This window comes from Nerophis ophidion, unplaced genomic scaffold (genome assembly GCF_033978795.1).
Source record: "Nerophis ophidion isolate RoL-2023_Sa unplaced genomic scaffold, RoL_Noph_v1.0 HiC_scaffold_31, whole genome shotgun sequence".
Lineage (NCBI taxonomy): Eukaryota > Metazoa > Chordata > Actinopteri > Syngnathiformes > Syngnathidae > Nerophis > Nerophis ophidion.
In genome coordinates, this window is record NW_026906953.1 from 1,414,779 (window position 1) to 1,432,541 (window position 17,763).

The 17,763-nt window shown below is 40.0% G+C and overlaps 1 protein-coding gene across 1 annotated transcript; it reads left to right on the forward strand.

Annotated features, from left to right (window-relative positions):
* The first annotated feature begins 233 nt into the window (after positions 1-233).
* On the forward strand, positions 234-10,441 carry LOC133546535 (gastrula zinc finger protein XlCGF57.1-like). Its single transcript, XM_061892303.1, has 2 exons — positions 234-683; positions 8,191-10,441. Exons 1-2 carry the CDS (start codon positions 560-562, stop codon positions 9,576-9,578), a joined length of 1,512 nt encoding a protein of 503 aa, XP_061748287.1. The 5' UTR covers positions 234-559; the 3' UTR covers positions 9,579-10,441.
* The last annotated feature ends 7,322 nt before the right edge of the window (positions 10,442-17,763 follow it).

Here is a 17,763-nt window from a genome sequence, read left to right on the forward strand (position 1 = left end):
CTTGTCATTGCAATGAATGTCGCAGGGGGGCGCCACTGAACCCCAACATTAAAGCTTTGTTTGATATACTTTGAATTTATTTTTGAAAAACAAGACACTCGTTTATATCACATTGTATTTCAAACAAATATTACAGGTTATAAAAGCATGGTAACAGTGACAGCAGGCAATATCTTATATAGAGCTACCTCTTCCACCGCTCAGCTGTGACGTCATTCCCAGCTTCCGGGGAAAACGGAAAGCAGCAGAAGAGAGCAGTACTGCCTTGTAACGTCAAGTGTGCCAAGTGAGCAGGACGCTAATAAGTCAGTCTTATTATTTGTTATCCAGTTTATAATATTTACGGCGCATAAAATACATATTTGATTCATTATTTAAGGATAAAGTGGTCTCGATGCGCTAGAAGCACTGTGCCGCTTCTCGTGCTATCTTTGCTTGTTAGTTAGCTTAGCTCGCTAGTTAGCTTAGCTTGTTAGCTGCTAACAGAAGACACAGAAGTTATCAACACATCGCTAAGTAGAGATCAAGTGTGAGAGTAAAGTGTTGTGATTGTGTGAAAATGTGCCACAGAAGGATAGCAAAGTATGAGGAGGAACTTTGTCCAACAAAAGAGGAGAAGGAGCGACAACATCAACTACTGGACGCTGTTTTCAAGAAACATCAAGTTGTGTTACACAGAACGGGTTTGTTGACTTCTTACTCTTACATCTTCACTAACTTTATATTTGATGAATAACACTATGCTTAATATATTGTGTATAAGAAGTTGTGTTGTCTTGTGAGGATGATGCATTCCGTCTGCTACTTGCAACGTGGTCTTGCAACCACGTGGTTGTCGGTGTTCTGTGGAATGTAACTACTAAAGATGAGTTACATATCCCAGTCCATTTGTACTACAAACTGTCAGTGGTGGAACAAGTCAGAGTTGGGCTGTGGACGAGCTCCATAACATGGCCCCTAAACCCAAATAATAAAGCTAATTCTACCATCATTTTACAACACACACATGCCTCTCTGGGTTTACCACCAACAATCTCTAAGCAGGTTTTAAAACGTTTGCCAGCTATTTTTGCTGAAATTTGCATTTTCCCGACATGCATTTATTTTCTCACTTTCACCACAGCATCAGCCCGTTCGCAGGATGTAGAACAATTATCAAAGGGGATCTGATTTTTTTTTTCTCCTATCATTCACAATCCATATGTAAGACAATAACATGTTTTTATATTGTATGCATTCTAAGTCCTAAACAAACATTAGCACAATCTTGACTATCCTAATTCTAACAATGGAGTCAATGAGAGCGCCTCTATTCCGCTCACTAATAAGAATTAGTTGATCAATATAATATAGCCAGAAGTCATTTTTTTAAATGCTATCTCTTTAGAACATGCTCTAAAAATGCATATCCTCTTGAAATATGTCTTTTAATAGCCACAAACTGGAGGATACATTTTAATTAGGACACATTTTAAATAAATAGTGTAAAGGTTTTATGGAATTTTCCAGCGTGTACCCCGCCTTCCGCCCACCTGTGAGTCCAAAAGGGACAAGTGGTAGAACATTGATGGATGGATGGGACATTATAGACAGGGCTCAAATTTTTACTTTTTAAGGTCAAGACAAGTGTTGCGTAAAAGGAGGGTTCATATTTTAGGGCACCAAGGCAAATGCTATTTTCTTTCCAGTTTGTTTATTAAATGCAGAATCGCTCACATTTTTTTTGTGCAATAAATCTTTGGACAATTTAGACCCGTACTTTGGGTCAAAGCATAATAATTGTGTAAATGCATCAATAAGTTCATTACGCTTGTTTAAGGTGCTTTTTTTTTTAAACACTTTATTTTGTTAGCGCAGTCAGACCTATTATTGTGAAGGGGGAAGTGTGTTGCTGTTCTCAAAACGATGTGTGGAGGCGACAGTTGCGAGTACTGTCCTGTTTGTACATTATTCCAACATTGATGATGTCGTTCACAACAACACAAGCAGATGAGATGTGTTGTGCGTTTATGGATTTTCCCTGCTAGCTTTAGCTTCGTAGTTTAGTCGCTATTTTGAATGACAGCGTGTTTAAAGGATGAATGAGTGGTCCAGAACACATTATTTTCCGGGGGCAGCAACCTAAGCAGTGAAGCCCAGACTTCCCTCTTCCCAGCCACTTCATCCAACTCCTTCCGGGGGATCCGGAGGCATTCCCAGGCCAGCCGGGAGACATAGTCTTTCCAAAGTGTCCTGGGTCTTCCTCGTGACATCCTACCGAGTGAGGCGTTTGGGTGGCATCCTGACCAGATGGCCAAACCACCTCATCTGGCTCCTCTCCATGTGGAGGAGCAGCGGCTTTACTTTGAGTTATAAATGATAGATGGGTTGTACTTGTATAGCGCTTTTCTACCTTCAAGGTACTCAAAGCGCTTTGACACTACTTCCACATTTACACATTCACACACACATTCACACACTGATGGAGGGAGCTGCCATGCAAGACGATAACCAGCACCCATCAGGAGCAAGGGTGAAGTGTCTTGCTCGGGACACAACGGACGTGACGAGGTTGGTACTATGTGGGGATTGAACCAGGGACCTTGGGTTGCGCACGGCCACTCTCCCCACTGCGCCACCCCGTCCCTCCTAGGTGACAGAGCTTCTCGCCCTATCTCTAAGGGAGAGCCCCGGCACCCGGCGAAAGAAGCTAATTTGGGCCGCTTGTACCCGTGATCTTGTCTTTTCGGTCATAACCCAAAGCTCATGACCATAAGTGAGGATGGACCGTAGGTAGAGTTTTGCCTTCCGGCTCAGCTCCTTCTTCATCACAACGGATCGATACAGCGTCCGCATTACTGAAAACGCCGCACCGATCCGCCTGTCGATCTCACGATGCACTCTTCCCTCACTCGTGGACAAGTCTCCTAGGTACTTGAACTCCTCCACTTGGGGGAAGATCTCCTCCCCAACCCAGAGATGGCACTCCACCCTTTTCCGGACGAGAACCATGGACTTGGACTTAGAGGTGCTGATTCCCATCCCAGTCGCTTCACACTCTGCTGCAAACCGATCCAGTGAGAGCTGAAGATCTTGGCCAGATGAAGCCATCAGGACCACATCATCTGCAAAAAGCAGAGACCTAATCCTGCTGCCACCAAACCAGATCCCCTCAACGCCCTGACTGCGCCTACAAATTCTATCCATAAAAGTTACGAACAGAATTGGTAACAAAGGGCAGCCTTGGCGGAGTCCAACCCTCACTGGAAACGGGTCCGACTTGCTGCCGGCAATGCGGACCAAGCTCTGACACTGATCGTAGTGGTAGCGGACCGCCACAATCAGACTCTCTGAGCACTCCCCACAGGACTTCCCGAGGGACACGGTCGAATGCCTTCTCCAAGCCCACAAAACACAGACTGGTTGGGCAAACTCCCTTGCACCCTCAAGGACCCTGCCCAGAGTATAAAGCTGGTCCACAGTTCCATGACCAGGACTAAAACCACACTGTTCCTCCTGAATCCGAGGTCCGACTATCTGGCCTAGGGTCCTCTCCAGTACACCTGAATAGACCTTACCGGCAAGGCATTATTTTCCCTGACAAATGTTGCTTCTCCTTAGAATGACAACATTGCTCTTACATTGATGTCAATTTCCCTGATATTGTGCAATGAAAAGCAGATTTTGTTTTATTAGCCAGTTCTGTGACACCGGAAGTCATTGTTGAAATAATATGCCTTATTTTTTTGTTGAGTTCAGTGATTATTGACTGGATTATTACTTTGGGAAGGTCAGAGAAGAAGAGTTGCGGTCTTGTGAGAATTTTCTCGTAGGTCACCTGCTAATGTTAGCCAAGTTAGCTGCTCATATGTGTTGGAGTGGAGACGGCTGAGGGGAGTCGTGTATGAAACAAGCTCAGCTTCCTCATGAACATGACATGATGATGTCACATAAGGACTACACGCCTACACTCACAAAAGAATGGCACCGTTTGGGCCCCCAGACCCGCTTTATTTTTGTCCTATTGAGGCAGCGCTTTTTTACGCTTTCAGACCAAACGAACAAAAGAAGACCTTTTGTATGCAGTTTGAGAGCCGCAACCGGAGAAAATAAACACACAGTGTATCCATGACTGCAAAGTTCATTGACCGTTTGTTTGATTGACTGACTAATGTTTTAATACCTCCGTTTTAATACCTCTCACACAAACATGCTTGTGGGGGAGTTTTCTGTGTCTACGTACCTTCCACACATGCGTACACCCACCTGAGTAACATTTGTCCAAGTTGCACCATCCCCACATTTTTTAACCTATTCAAACCATTCCAACATCAACACATTCCACTCACATATATTATATATTAAGGTTTATTTGAAATAGGGACGGATCCAAAAAACCTAGACATCTGAAACAGTTATCCAATGTATGCATCACAGTGTTTGTAGCCAAAGCTAATTTACAACACTTGTCCCCAACAACAACAACAACAACAACACAGATCCAACATCATTAAAACAAGAAAATGAAAATAAGACAAAAATGAGTCGATAATAATGATAATAGAAATAATACAAAGTGCAAACTAGATAAAAGCCAATGATAATAATAACAACACAAAGTGCAGGCTAGATAAAAAACAATTAGTAAAAAATAGAAAAAACTAAACATGGGAACACGATTGCTGCTCAACTAGCCATAATTTTGTTTGTTTTTTGAAAGTGACAAGTGCAGTTATACTTTTCAAAGTGTCAGGTAAAGAGTTCCATAGTTGTGGTCTTTTTATTGAAAAGGCAGTCTGGGCAAAAGATGTTCTACAGAATGGAACACAACAGTTGCCTTTTGACATTGCTCTGGTGGTAGATCTGGTACCACTTTGCAGTCTTGTAATGGCCTTGCAGAGCAATTGGGGAGCAGAGTTATCCAAACATTTAAAAACCAGTTTGACTGTATGTAACAAAATACAATTGGTAAAACTTAAAATATTGTATTTGGTTAAAATTTGGCAAGGTTTTCATCCATCTGGGAATTGCCCAGTTTTAATGGAAATATTAAAATGTGGTTAAAATTTGGCAATGATGATATCGTATTCTCTTGTCTAGGACTTTCAAGGCCCGGTAATAAAGACACTCAATGGTCTTGACTGCTGACTGGGACCATGTAGTTAAGCTATAATATATGTGTGAAAGAATCATTGAATTCATAAAAGTAAAAGCACAGCTGAGAGTTAAGCAGTTTCTTATAATCTTAAAACAGCCTAGGTTGGCCTTCAGGGTTTTACACATTTTCTTAATGTGACTTTTAAAATTCAGCTGATAGTCTATGATTATGCCCAAATATTTGACTTCAGGTACTTGTTCAATGACCTACCTCATCATTAATTTTTATATTCAGGTTTGTTTGAGGTTGCTTTTTTATGGAGAAGCAGACAGTTAGTCTTTTTAGTGTTTAGGGTTAAACAGGATGATGCCAGCCAAGATGCTATTTTGTCTAATTTAGCTTTTAGCTTTTCAGCAACTAGAGTACAGGTCTTACCAGATGTATATATGACTGTGTCATCCGCATACATCTGTAAATCTATATCTGTGCATACATCTGGTAGGTCATTGATGTATAGACTAAATAGTATCGGTCCCAAGACACTACCCTGAGGTATCCCTGTTTCAATTTTGCGGAAGGAAGATCTCACATTATTAATGGTGACACATTGTTCACGGCCCTTTAGATATGACTCAAGCCAGGACAATGACTGTTTGAATTAGTTGAATTTACAGTAGTTAGTTTTGAAGTTAAAATGTTATGATTGACTGTATCAAATGCTTTTTTTAAGTCTGAAAATTCTGTCCTTTGTCAAGGGAATGTTTGATCTTTTCAGTTAAAAAACAAGTGTCAGATTCTGTAGAATGGTTACGTCTGAGTCCGAATTGCAAGGGATTCAAATAGTGATTTGTCTCAAGGTGGTGCATTAGTTGTTCCGAAACAATCTTCTCCAGGACTTTAGATGAAACTGGAAGAAGGCTGATGGGTCTATAGTTAGATGTCAATCCAGCATCACCAGATTTTAAAAGTGGTATTACCTGTGCAGTTTTCCATCCATCTGGGAATTGCCCAGTTTTAATGGAAATAGTAATAAGACGGGTAAGAGGCTGTATAAGGATGCTGCTATTTTTAAAAAAAAAAAGCTGTGTCTAGGTTATAAATATCCTTTGAGTATGTGGTGTTTAGGTCATGTATGGCATTTAAGACAGTTGTCTGACTAACCTCCTTGAGCTGAAATGAGCTGTCTTGTTTATCAGGTATGTCTGTTGTTTGATCATCATTAGTCAGACAGGAAAAACCCGAGGAAAGGTTTTTGACAGATTCTATAAAGAATTATTTGAACTCATTTGAGACTTGAGTACAATCAGTAATGATTTTGTCTCCTACTTTAGTTTATATTGGGTTTGGGTGGTGTTACCCTCTGGGTTTAATAGGTTGTGTAGTAGTTTCCAGATCATTTTACCATTTCCTTTGGCCTCTAAAATCATGTGGATGTAATAGTTTGATTGGGACATTCTGAGATGTTTAACTACTTGATTACGTAAGTCTTTAAATATTTTCGAATCTGTCACTACGAGTTTTGATAAAAGTTTTTGAGGCATAATCTCTTATTTTCATTAATTTCCGGATATCATAATTTTTTCGCTTTCTAATATATTGATCAATAATGCGTCCGATAGTAGACATTAGCTGATTACAACAGGCGTGTACTTGGTCATGTTGTTGGAGCTCGTCTCAAGTAAGACCCTTTAATTCGTTTTCAAATGCAGTTGTTGATTGGTGAGGGATCTCAAGTTTAAAAGTTTTCTGATCTTGACTTTTAAACCTCGTCAGACGTTTCTTCGTGGGTTTTCTTGCAGCTAATGTCAGATTATCATCTAACAAGCCGGTAACTAGATTTTATGATTCTGTCAGGCTTGTTTGTGAAGATTACTCAAGATACTCAATTAGTGTCTGAGTGTTTTTAGTGATACATGTGGGGTTCTATCTTCTGACTAAAGTCATGTTTGGATGTGAGGTCTTTTATTTTTTTTCTGCAGTGTTTGTCTAGCCAGTTTAAGTTGAATCCTCCGAAGACAGGTACTTCACTGTTATTCTTAAAATTCTCAAACAGTACATCTAAGTCTTCGCATAGCATTGCAGCGCACGCAGATGGAGGGCTGTATACCACCAATACATTGAATTGCATGTTTTGTGATAGTGTGACATTGATACATAAACATTCAGTAGATATATCAGCAGTCAGGGAAATTTCCCTTGCATTAAGTAAGTCTTTGACATATATCAGTACCCCCCCTCCCCTTCCCACAGTTCGGTCCCTTCTAAAACATTTATATCCCGGAACACTGATTAAGCTGGTTAAAATGTTATCATGCAGCCACGTTTCACTTATGCATAGAAAATCAAGATTAGACTCGGACAGTAATAATCTGATTTCATCACACCTGCGAACTAGGCTTCGGATGTTTATGTGACCTCCCAAAATACCCTTGGGTTTCACTTCAGGATCCCAAATCACTTTAGCAGGATTAACAGTACGAAAAAGCAGTCTGTTTCTGCTTCGTCTGTGCTTGTGTTTGGATTGTTCTTTTTTCACCTTTTATAGAAGCCAGGCGGTGGAAACTGACAGATTGACTCTGAAACAAAAAACGGATCGAGTCTGTTGCCGTGGCCCTACCGTTCCACATCCAGTGGAAATCCTGGTTACACTTACAAACGTTGCTTGGCGAGATCAATGAAGAAACCTTACTTCGGGTTCAAGGCACGAAGGAAAAGGAAATACACTTTCAAACCAGAGCACTCGCAGTGAGCAAACTCGACCACAAGATGGCGTCATAACAGCGACAACAATGCAGAATACAGATTTACACTGTAAACGACTTAATCTTTTCTCCAAGTTTATACATCAGTAACTGACATCAAAATCCCAGAGGGCGCTAGAGCCTATCCCAGCTGCACTCAGGTTAAAGGGAATTTATTGCAATATAGATTTTAGGCCATATTGCCCAGCCCTCGTAAAAAGTTGTCTTATTTTCCTCTTAATAATGTTGTGAAGAGCAGTGTGCTGGTTTTCAGGCCAATTCATATAATATCTTGTTTTTTTTAAGTTCATGTGAACTTACTGACTGAATCTGGACATTTCACAAGCATGTTTGTCATTTTGTGTCCTGCAGATGTCTGTGAAGAACAAGTTCTGCCTGAAAAACAGGAGTGTGGCTTCAGGATGGTGAAGGAGGATCCATCGAAGAGGAAGACCAGGCTCCACGGACCCTCTGGCGTCTCCTTTTCCTCTTTGACACAGACACCTCCCTGTAAAAAGGAAGAGGAAGACTCACTGACGCCCCACATTAAAGAGGAAGAGGAGGAACACAACATCAGTCCGGAGGGAGATCATCTTGAAGGACTGGAGGAGTTCCCAGTGACTGGTGTCCCTGTGAAGAGTGAAGATGATGAGGTGAAAGGTGAAAGTGAGGAGAGGGGAGGGGGGGAGCCTCCAAGCAGCAGCTCAACACAACACATGACAACAGAAGCTGATGGAGACCACTGTGGAGGATCACAAGCAGACAAGCTCTTAGCTCCACTATCAGATAGTGAGGACACAACGTCACACTCTCCTGACACTGATGATGAAGACTCTAAAGATGATAAGACATGTCACACTGACAACACTCACTTCACATCTTCTCTCTGTCACAAAACCTTTAAATACCATAGTCATCTGAAAAGACACATGAGAATACACACTGGAGAAAAACCTTATGTCTGTTCAATCTGTGGTAAAGGTTTTGTTGAAAAGCAGAGTTTGAAAAAACACACAATATTACACACTGGTGAAAACCCTTTTTCCTGTTCAATCTGTGGTAAAGGTTTTGTCGAAACTCACAAATTGAAAGAACACATGAGAACACACACCGGTGAAAAACCTTTTTCTTGTTCAATCTGTGGCTTATCTTTTTCAAGGAAGCAACATTTGAAAGTACACATGAGAACGCACACTGGCAAAAAACATTTTTCCTGTTCAGTCTGTGGTAAGGGTTTTACAAATGGTCACAATTTGAAAGTACACATGACAACGCACACTGGAGAAAAATCTTTTATCTGTTCAATCTGTAGTAGAGGTTTTGTTCTAAGTAAGTATTTGAAAGTACACATGAGAATGCACAGTGGAGAAAAACCTTTTTCTTGTTCAATCTGTAGCTTATCTTTTTCAAGGAAGGAACATTTGAAAGTACACATGAGAACACACACTGGCAAAAAACCTTTTTCCTGTTCAACTTGTGGTAAAGGTTTTACACAAAGTCAGAATTTTAAAATACACAAGAGAACACACATTGGAGAAAAACCTTTTTCTTGTTCAATCTGCGGTAAAGGTTTTACACAAAGTCAGAGTTTGAAAGAACACATGAAAATACACAGTGTAGAAAAACCTTTTTCTTGTTCAATTTGTTGTAAAGATTTTTTAAATCGACAGTCTGTGAAAGTACACAAGAGAACACACACTGGTGAAAAGCCTTTTCCTGTTCAACCTGTGGTAAAGGTTTCACACAAAGTCAGGATGTGAAAAAAACAAGAGAACACACACTGGCAAAAAATCACATTCCTGTTCAATCTGCAACAGAAGCTTTTGTTGACGATCAAAGCTTGTAGCACACATGAGAAGACACCCAGGAGAGAAAGTGTTGAGTTGCAGTGTGTGTGGTGAAAGATTGTCTTCTAAGTAGCAGTGTAAGAAACACAAGTGTGCTGGTGAGAACAGCAGCAGCAAATGAAACTGCAGGATTTGAAATAAACTGTCCAGACTTTTATTTTGACTTTCTAACAACATCAGCACATCAATCAAGTACATGCATTAATGTACTTTTATTAAATATTGAACAAAATAATTTGACCGAAAATGTGAGTGTAAACAGTACAAGACATATTTTATATACAAAAAACATTTTATTTGTATATATATGCATAATACAATTTTAGACTTATTCATAATAGTTTTTTATAGGCGTTTGAAATATTGAAGAATTACATATTTGTATTTGTAATTGTTGATAACCCCATAGATTATCACCTTTATATGATATACATATGTACTGGTTCACATCTGAAACATCTTCTGGACCACTTCAGGAAGCATATTATTATTTACTTTATACATCATTTCAACTGTTGTCTTTTATACAATTTTAAAATGTGTGACTTTATGAATCATTTGTTGGGTCTCTATAATCCATTTTATTAATTATCTTTTTTACTCTCTTTTGTAATATGATGATTGTGTTGTGATTGTTTTATATGTATGTCCCCAGACCTTTATGTAATATAAACGTGAGAGAAAATGGCAGATTATTTTTGTGAAGGGATTTTTTTTTTTTACAAACTTACATTTGTGGAAATATCAAATAAATCCAGTATTGTGTTTGAAACATTTTTATGGTTGTTTTTCTTTTTAACATCCCCAAAACAATATCAATATCAATCAAAGTTTGTCGTTTTGGCAAAAGCCAATATTATACATAGATTTACTTTGCATACATTCCCTATCACAGAACGAACAAGTGTTGTCTTCAATTGCAATTCAATATCCTAAAAATGATTTTAAGTGGTCAATTCCGGGGTTGTTTTTTTTCCAAAATGAACCCCTTTGCCTTTGGAAGATTGGAAACTTTCAAGTTCTATTTTTTTTTAATATACTATTGAAGAAATAGTAAATAATTACAAAAGATGGTATGCTGTATTTAGAATGTTTTTTAAAAAAGCCTTTTATTTTTAGTAATTATTTTTATTTGCAGGATGTAGTTAATGAAATCTTCAATTCATAAAATACTTTTCTCACTCAATAAGTGCATAAGCGACCAAATGCCTTTTTCAAACCATTGCTGTACAAAGATGGATTTGTTTCTCATTTTAATATAAGAACAATTCCATAGTGGAGTATTGTGTGTGATGAAGTTGTGTTTGTAAATTAGTTTCCAGTACAACAACACTACTCTAGCCTTGACTGGAGGGCAAAGCAGGTCTAAATAGCAACCGGCCTATTGAAAGTCCAGGTGTGGCCAGGTGCCAATCAGCCGCATCTGAGGGGAAACAGCTCTCAGAGAGACAAGCAGGAAACTGAACCAAAATAAGAGCGCTTACAGGAAATAAAAACAAACACAGAGGAAAAAACCTAACTAAACTGTCAGTGACAAATTTGACACATTTATTAAAAAAACAAAACTTCTATCGATATTTGCAGTTGCGGCATTTTGTTAATATGAAGGTGAAAAATGTAACAAAGACCAGCATATGTTTAAATGAACTGTTTACAAAAGTTTACAATTCAGAAACTATTGATAGAAGTGTTTCATGCTTGTATAAGAAATCATATTCAACTTTATATATTAAAACAAAATGGGAGAAGAAAGGAGGGATAACTACATCTGAGGAAGAATGGACAATAAAAAGGAGATATCAATGGACTTGTAGCAGCTCACCCAAGTGGAGAGTTTGGCTGGGAAAGTTTTATTCCACCTTCTCAGAAGTCTCAGTATGATAACAACTCCCCTGCCTGTTGGACAAATTGTGGGAATCTAAAGGCAAACCACTAGCATGTTTTCTGGGACTGCTCTGCCATAAAGGACTATTGGAAAGAGATACACCAAGCTCTACAGGATATTTTCAAATCACCCCTTGAAAGTAACATTCTGTTTTTCACACATCGCACCTCAGGATTGGCTGAAAAAAGAGAAATACTTCATGAATATCCTACTAGTGGTTTGTAAAAAGAGCATTACCAGGAAATGGATATTACAGGAGAGCCCGACTTTGAAGAAATGGATGGAAATCACAATGGACATTTATAAAACACAGAAGATAACAGCTTTTATTATTTATAAACTAGAGATATTTACTTCATACTGGGAATACTGGGTTGATTATGTCACGCCACATAAGCCTGATATTATTTTTTCCAATTCGTGATTAAACAGTTTTTTTTTTTTTAAAGATGACTCCCTATATGTACATAGTTTTTTTCTATTTATTTATTTACTAACTGTTCATATTCTTTCATTTTTTTTTTAATTATCGTTATTATTGTTAATATTACTTTGGTTAGATTTTTTTTTTTTTTGCTGATTTTCTGTGAGTGTTTTGCTGGATTTCAGCAGTTTGTTTTGTTTTCTTCATAGAAAAGTTGCTCTGGGTTTTTGTTCTTTTATCAATAAATATCCCTTTTTTCACTGCACGGTGACACCTCGTTCTTCTGCATCTTAAAAATAACGAAATGATTGTAACTAGCATTCCCAATTTCCAGTTTTTGGTGAACTCTTGTGAAAAATCCGCTGTCAAGTTACTCTTTATAGTTAATTCATTTTTAAATTAATAAAATACTAACTGAGTCCTGCTGCTAGTTCACTTTTTGTGGTGTCATTTTGCTACCTGTTTAGGAAATGATATCTTCTTAAATATATAAATAATCTTCCATATTGGCAGCTATAGTGATTCATTTATTCAGCAGAGCAATACTGTTAGGAGCTGAATTAGATGGAACCCAAGGATGCAGAGACATATTGTTTGTAGACAAAATGTATTCTTTTATTCTGGGCGCAAGGAGGATGTAGCCACAAAAACATAAAGCGATGGTGGAGCACAAAAACACACCATAAAAACTACTAAGATAAATACCAAAACTAAACCAAAAGCGCTAGTAAAGACTGGGAATAATACTGACAGATAAGATAAAAAATAAAAGAGCAAAGTACAAAAATAAATCTCTAGACGAAGCTAGGAAACATACTTCAAGAATGAAGTAAAACAGAAACACAAAATTATAAACTGAAAGTGTTAGTCGGAGCTGGATAAACAGGCAAACCTGTAAGATGCACGAGCAAAAACAGGAGGGTTTAGCAAGTGAGACGAAAAGGACAGTCATGCGTGAGGAACAGCAGTAACCACAAAGTACCGGCGCTAACGGGCCGTAAGCAGCCAGTTAATAAAGGCACGCTAATCTTTGATTGATTGATTGATACTTTTATTAGTAGATTGCACAGTTCAGTACATATTCCGTACAATTGACCACTAAATGGTAACACCCCAATAAGTTTTTCAACTTGTTTAAGTCGGGGTCCACGTTAATCAATTCATGGTACAAATATATACTATCAGCATAATACAGTCATCACACAAGTTAATCATCATAGTATATACATTGAATTATTTACATTATTTACAATCCGGGGGGTGGGATGAGGAGCTTTGGTTGATATCAGTACTTCAGTCATCAACAATTGCATCAACAGAGAAATGTGGACATTGAAACAGTGTAGGTCTTACAGTAGGATATGTACAGCCAGCAGAGAACATAGTGAGTTCACATAGCATAAGAACAAGTATATACATTAGAAGTACATTTGATTATTTACATTAGGTTATTTATAATCCGGGGAGATGGGATGTGAATGGAGGAGGGTATTAGGAAAGGGTTGAAGTTGCCTGGAGGTGTTGTTTTAGAGCGCTTTTGAAGGAATATAGAGATGCACTTACTTTTACACCTGTTGGGAGTGCATTCCACATTTATGTGGCATAGAAAGAGAATGAGTTAAGACCTTTGTTAGATCGGAATCTGGGTTTAACGTGGTTTGTGGAGCTCCCCCTGGTGTTGTGGTTATGGCCGTCATTTACGTTAAGGAAGAAGTTGGACATGTACTTCTGTATCAGGGAGGTGTCGCGGATTTTATAGACTAGGCTCAGTGCAAGTTGTTTTACTCTGTCCTCCACCCTGAGCCAGCCCACTTTGGAAAAGTGGGTTGGATTGAGGTGTGATCTGGGGTGGAGGTCTAAAAGTAACCAGATTAGCTTATTCTGGGATGTTTGGAGTCTAGATTTGAGGGTTTTGGAGGTGCTGGAGTACCAGGAGGTGCAAGCGTAATCGAAAAAGGGTTGAATGAGAGTTTCCGCTAGAATCCTCAAGGTGTTTTTGTTGACCAGAGAGGAGATTCTGTAGAGGAATCTCGTTCTTTGGTTGACCTTTTTGATCACCTTGGTTGCCATTTTATCACAGGAAAGATTAGCTTCTAGAATGGAACCTAGGTAGGTGATCTCATCCTTCCTGGTGATAACAATGTCACCCACTTTTATAGTGAAATCAATGACCTTCTTAAGTTTGATATGGGACCCAAATAGGATGGATTCCGTTTGACCTAAGTGTATGGATAGCTTGTTGTCAGCGAGCCAGGTGCAAATATTGAGGAGTTCATCACTGAGGATTTGTTCCACCTGTGACTTGTCCTTGCCGGATACCAGCAGGGCCGAGTCATCCGCAAACAGGAACAATTCACAGTGGCATGCTGAGGGCATGTCATTTACGTATATTAGGAACAGTAAAGGTCCTAGTATACTGCCTTGGGGGACTCCACAGCTTACTGAGAGGGGAGGGGCACCTCTACCACCTGTTTCTTCCCCTCCAAGTAAGATTGCATCCAGCTTGATGAGGTTTCATCGAATCCGATTGCTCTGAGCTTATCCAACAGTATAGCGTGGTTAACGGTGTCAAAGGCCTTCTGAATGTCCAGCATGACCATGCCGCAGTATTTGCCCGCGTCCACCTCATGTTTGATGTGCTCGCTCAGATAGAGAAGGCATGTGTCAGTGGAGTGGTTAGTTCTGAAGCCGGATTGGAATTTGTACATTAGTTTATTAGTAGCAAGGTATCTATCAACCTGTTCATAAACTATTTTCTCCATTACTTTGGAAATGGAAGTGAGAATAGAAACAGGTCGGTAGTTACCAGGTTCTAATTTGCTTCCTTTTTTATAAAGGGGGGTTACTCTTGCTATCTTGAAATCCTTGGGTACTTGGCCTTGTTTAATTGAGAGGTTTATTATATGAGTGATTATTGGGGCAATGGTGCTGGCAGAGTCCATGAGGAATCTGGAGGGGATATTGTCAAGGCCGGTGGTCTTGTTTGGGTGGAGCGCGCTCAATTTATTAAGCACCTCGTTAGCTGAGACCATTTCTAATTTGAAATTGTTGTTGACTACTCCTAGCTTTCTGTAGAAGGCTTTAATGTGTTCTACACCAAAGCGACCAGAATGTTGGGATAGCTTGTTTACGAGAGTTGTGGCTATGCTGGTGAAAAAGATGTTAAGTCTGCTTGCTATCTCTATTTTGTCATTGATATAATTTTTTTTTAAGGATTTAGTCAGGTTGTTTGTTTTATTTCTTAATTTATTGCATTGCTTTTTGAGCGTTGAAAGGAGTGATTTGAGGTTATTATTATTGGGTTGTTTATTTACTTCGGTTTTACACTTTTGGTATTCGAAATATTTTCTGTCCCTATCTTTTATGGCAGCTAATAGGTCTGGATTGATCCACGGTTCATAGCGGGCTTTGATCCTGACTGTTCTCATGGGAGCTATATAATTTAGTATCGCTAGGAACGCAGTTTTGAAGCCATCCCAAGCATCTTCAACCAGGTTGCTCGTGAGCACAGGGGACCAGTCCCACTCATCTAATTTGAGGTTGAAATTATCACTGTTGTATTTTTTAAGGGATCTGGATTGAGCTGTTATGTGGCCATTGGCTTTAGGTTTACTTATTTTGCGCGTGCAGAAGGTTATATAGTGGTCGCTAAAACCACAGATCATGACCCCACTATTTTTAATATTATGCCGGTCCGATGTGAGGATGAGATCTATGGTTGACTGGGTGGAAACACACACCCGTGTGGGGAGTGTTATTAGCTGGGAAAGAGCATGCAGATTACAGAATTTGCTGTAAGATTTGAAGACAGGCGCATCTCTGCGTTGAATATCTGTGTTCAGATCTGCAGTTATAATAATCTCCATGTTTTCTACACCAGCTAAGCACTCCTCCAGGGCACCATAGAAATCACTCTGATTAGGGGGTCTGTATACAGTCCCTATTAGTACCGGCTTAGCGTTAGTGAATTTGATTTCTGCCCACACAGATTCAAGGGTATTGTGCTTGAGATCAGAGCGAGTTATGTATTTAATATCCTGGTGAATATACATACAAACACCACCACCATGTTTATTCCTGTCCTTTCTGATGACCGAGAAGTTTTCTATCTCTATCTCTGAATCAGAAACACTCTCATCTAATTTAGTTTCGGAGAAACACAGGATATTTACCTTATTTTTGTGGAACATTTCTCTGATTTGGTCGAGTTTATTTCCAGAGAGGCTGTTCACATTAAGGTGGATGATGTGTAGCCCACCGGAACCAAAGACAACATCAGAGTCCGTTGGAGAGAAGTACTGTCCAGAAGATGGAGGGGTGTTGGTTGTTATTGAGGTTTCTGTGGCAAGACTTGGGGGAGGAAGAGAGGGAGAGTGGCCTATTGTTCGTCGTCCAGGTGATGGGGGAGCGGTGTGGTTGAAGAGGGGGAGGGGGGGCCAGGTAGGAGTGGTGGGGGTAGATGTGCTTTTCGCGGGTTTTGGTGAGGTTGAGAACAAAGACCATGGATCCACGAAGAGACCCCCGAAACCTGTGTAGGCTGTGGGGGGTCCAGGTGACGCGGTGATGACCCTCAAGGTTTCAGGAGAAGTTAGGAGGACCTCCGCGCTGCCGACTTTAATGGTGGCCAGGGAGTCGTCAGAAGCCGTTACGCCGTCCGCCGCTGAGCCGCTGTCCTCACCGCTGTCTGAGCAGTCTTCCTCCATCTCTGGGCCGCCAACCGCACCGATGTTCGGGGTGAAGTCCTCCGTCGTGCCGCCGACCGCTGGATCGCAGGTGAGCTCGTGTGATGGTGAACAAGTAGGAGCTGGCGTAGGTGGACAGCTAATGTTTTTAGCATAGCTCCGACGAGGTCCCGCAGCTACGCTAGCTTCCTCGGCGTCGTTAGCAACAACATTGCTAGGCTTCGCCTTCGACTGTGGATGAGAGAGAGAGTCAATCTGATGTGCAAACAAGATCATGAAACTTCAGTATACCACAAATACAACTTGCTTCCGACAAAAAAGTATACACAATTGCTGTCTTCCTCGCTGATGAAACATGATAGCAACATGCATCTGCTAGCTCAGGATCGCCCCCACTTCTCAGTGTGGTGAGTTGGAGTATCAATCAATCAATCAATGTTTACTTATATAGCCCTAAATCACTAGTGTCTCAAAGGGCTGCACAAACCACTACCACATCCTCGGTAGGCCCACATAAGGGCAAGGAAAACTCACACCCAGTGGGACGTCGGTGACAATGATGACCCAGTGGGACGTCGGTGACAATAATGACTATGAGAACCTTGGAGAGGAGGAAAGCAATGGATGTCGAGCGGGTCTAACATGATACTGTGAAAGTTCAATCCATAATGGATCCAACACAGTCGCGAGAGTCCAGTCCAAAGCGGATCCAACACAGCAATACAGTGCTGAAATCTGTATTTTCAAGGCCTACTGAAAGCCACTACTACCCACCACACAGTCTGATAGTTTATATATCAATGATGAAATATTAACATTGCAACACATGCCAATACGGCCTTTTTAGTTTACTAAATTGCATTTTTAAATTTCCCGGGAGTTTCTTCTTGAAAATGTCACGGAATGATGACGTGTACACAAGACGTCACAGGTTTATAGGAAGTATGAGCGCTGCACACACACACAGCTAAAAGTTGTCTGCTTTAACGGCATAATTACACAGTATTTTGGACATCTGTGTTGCTGAATCTTTTGCGATTTGTTCAATTAATATTGGAGAAGTCAAAGTAGAAAGATAGAGGAGGGAAGCTTTAGCCTTTAGCCACA

Coding starts and splice junctions, on each gene's coding strand:
- LOC133546535 (XM_061892303.1), top strand. CDS start 560: ATGTGCCACAGAAGGATAGCAAAGTATGAGGAGGAACTTTGTCCAACA. Junction 684..8,190: donor AGTTGTGTTACACAGAACGG/GTTTGTTGACTT, acceptor TGTGTCCTGCAG/ATGTCTGTGAAGAACAAGTT.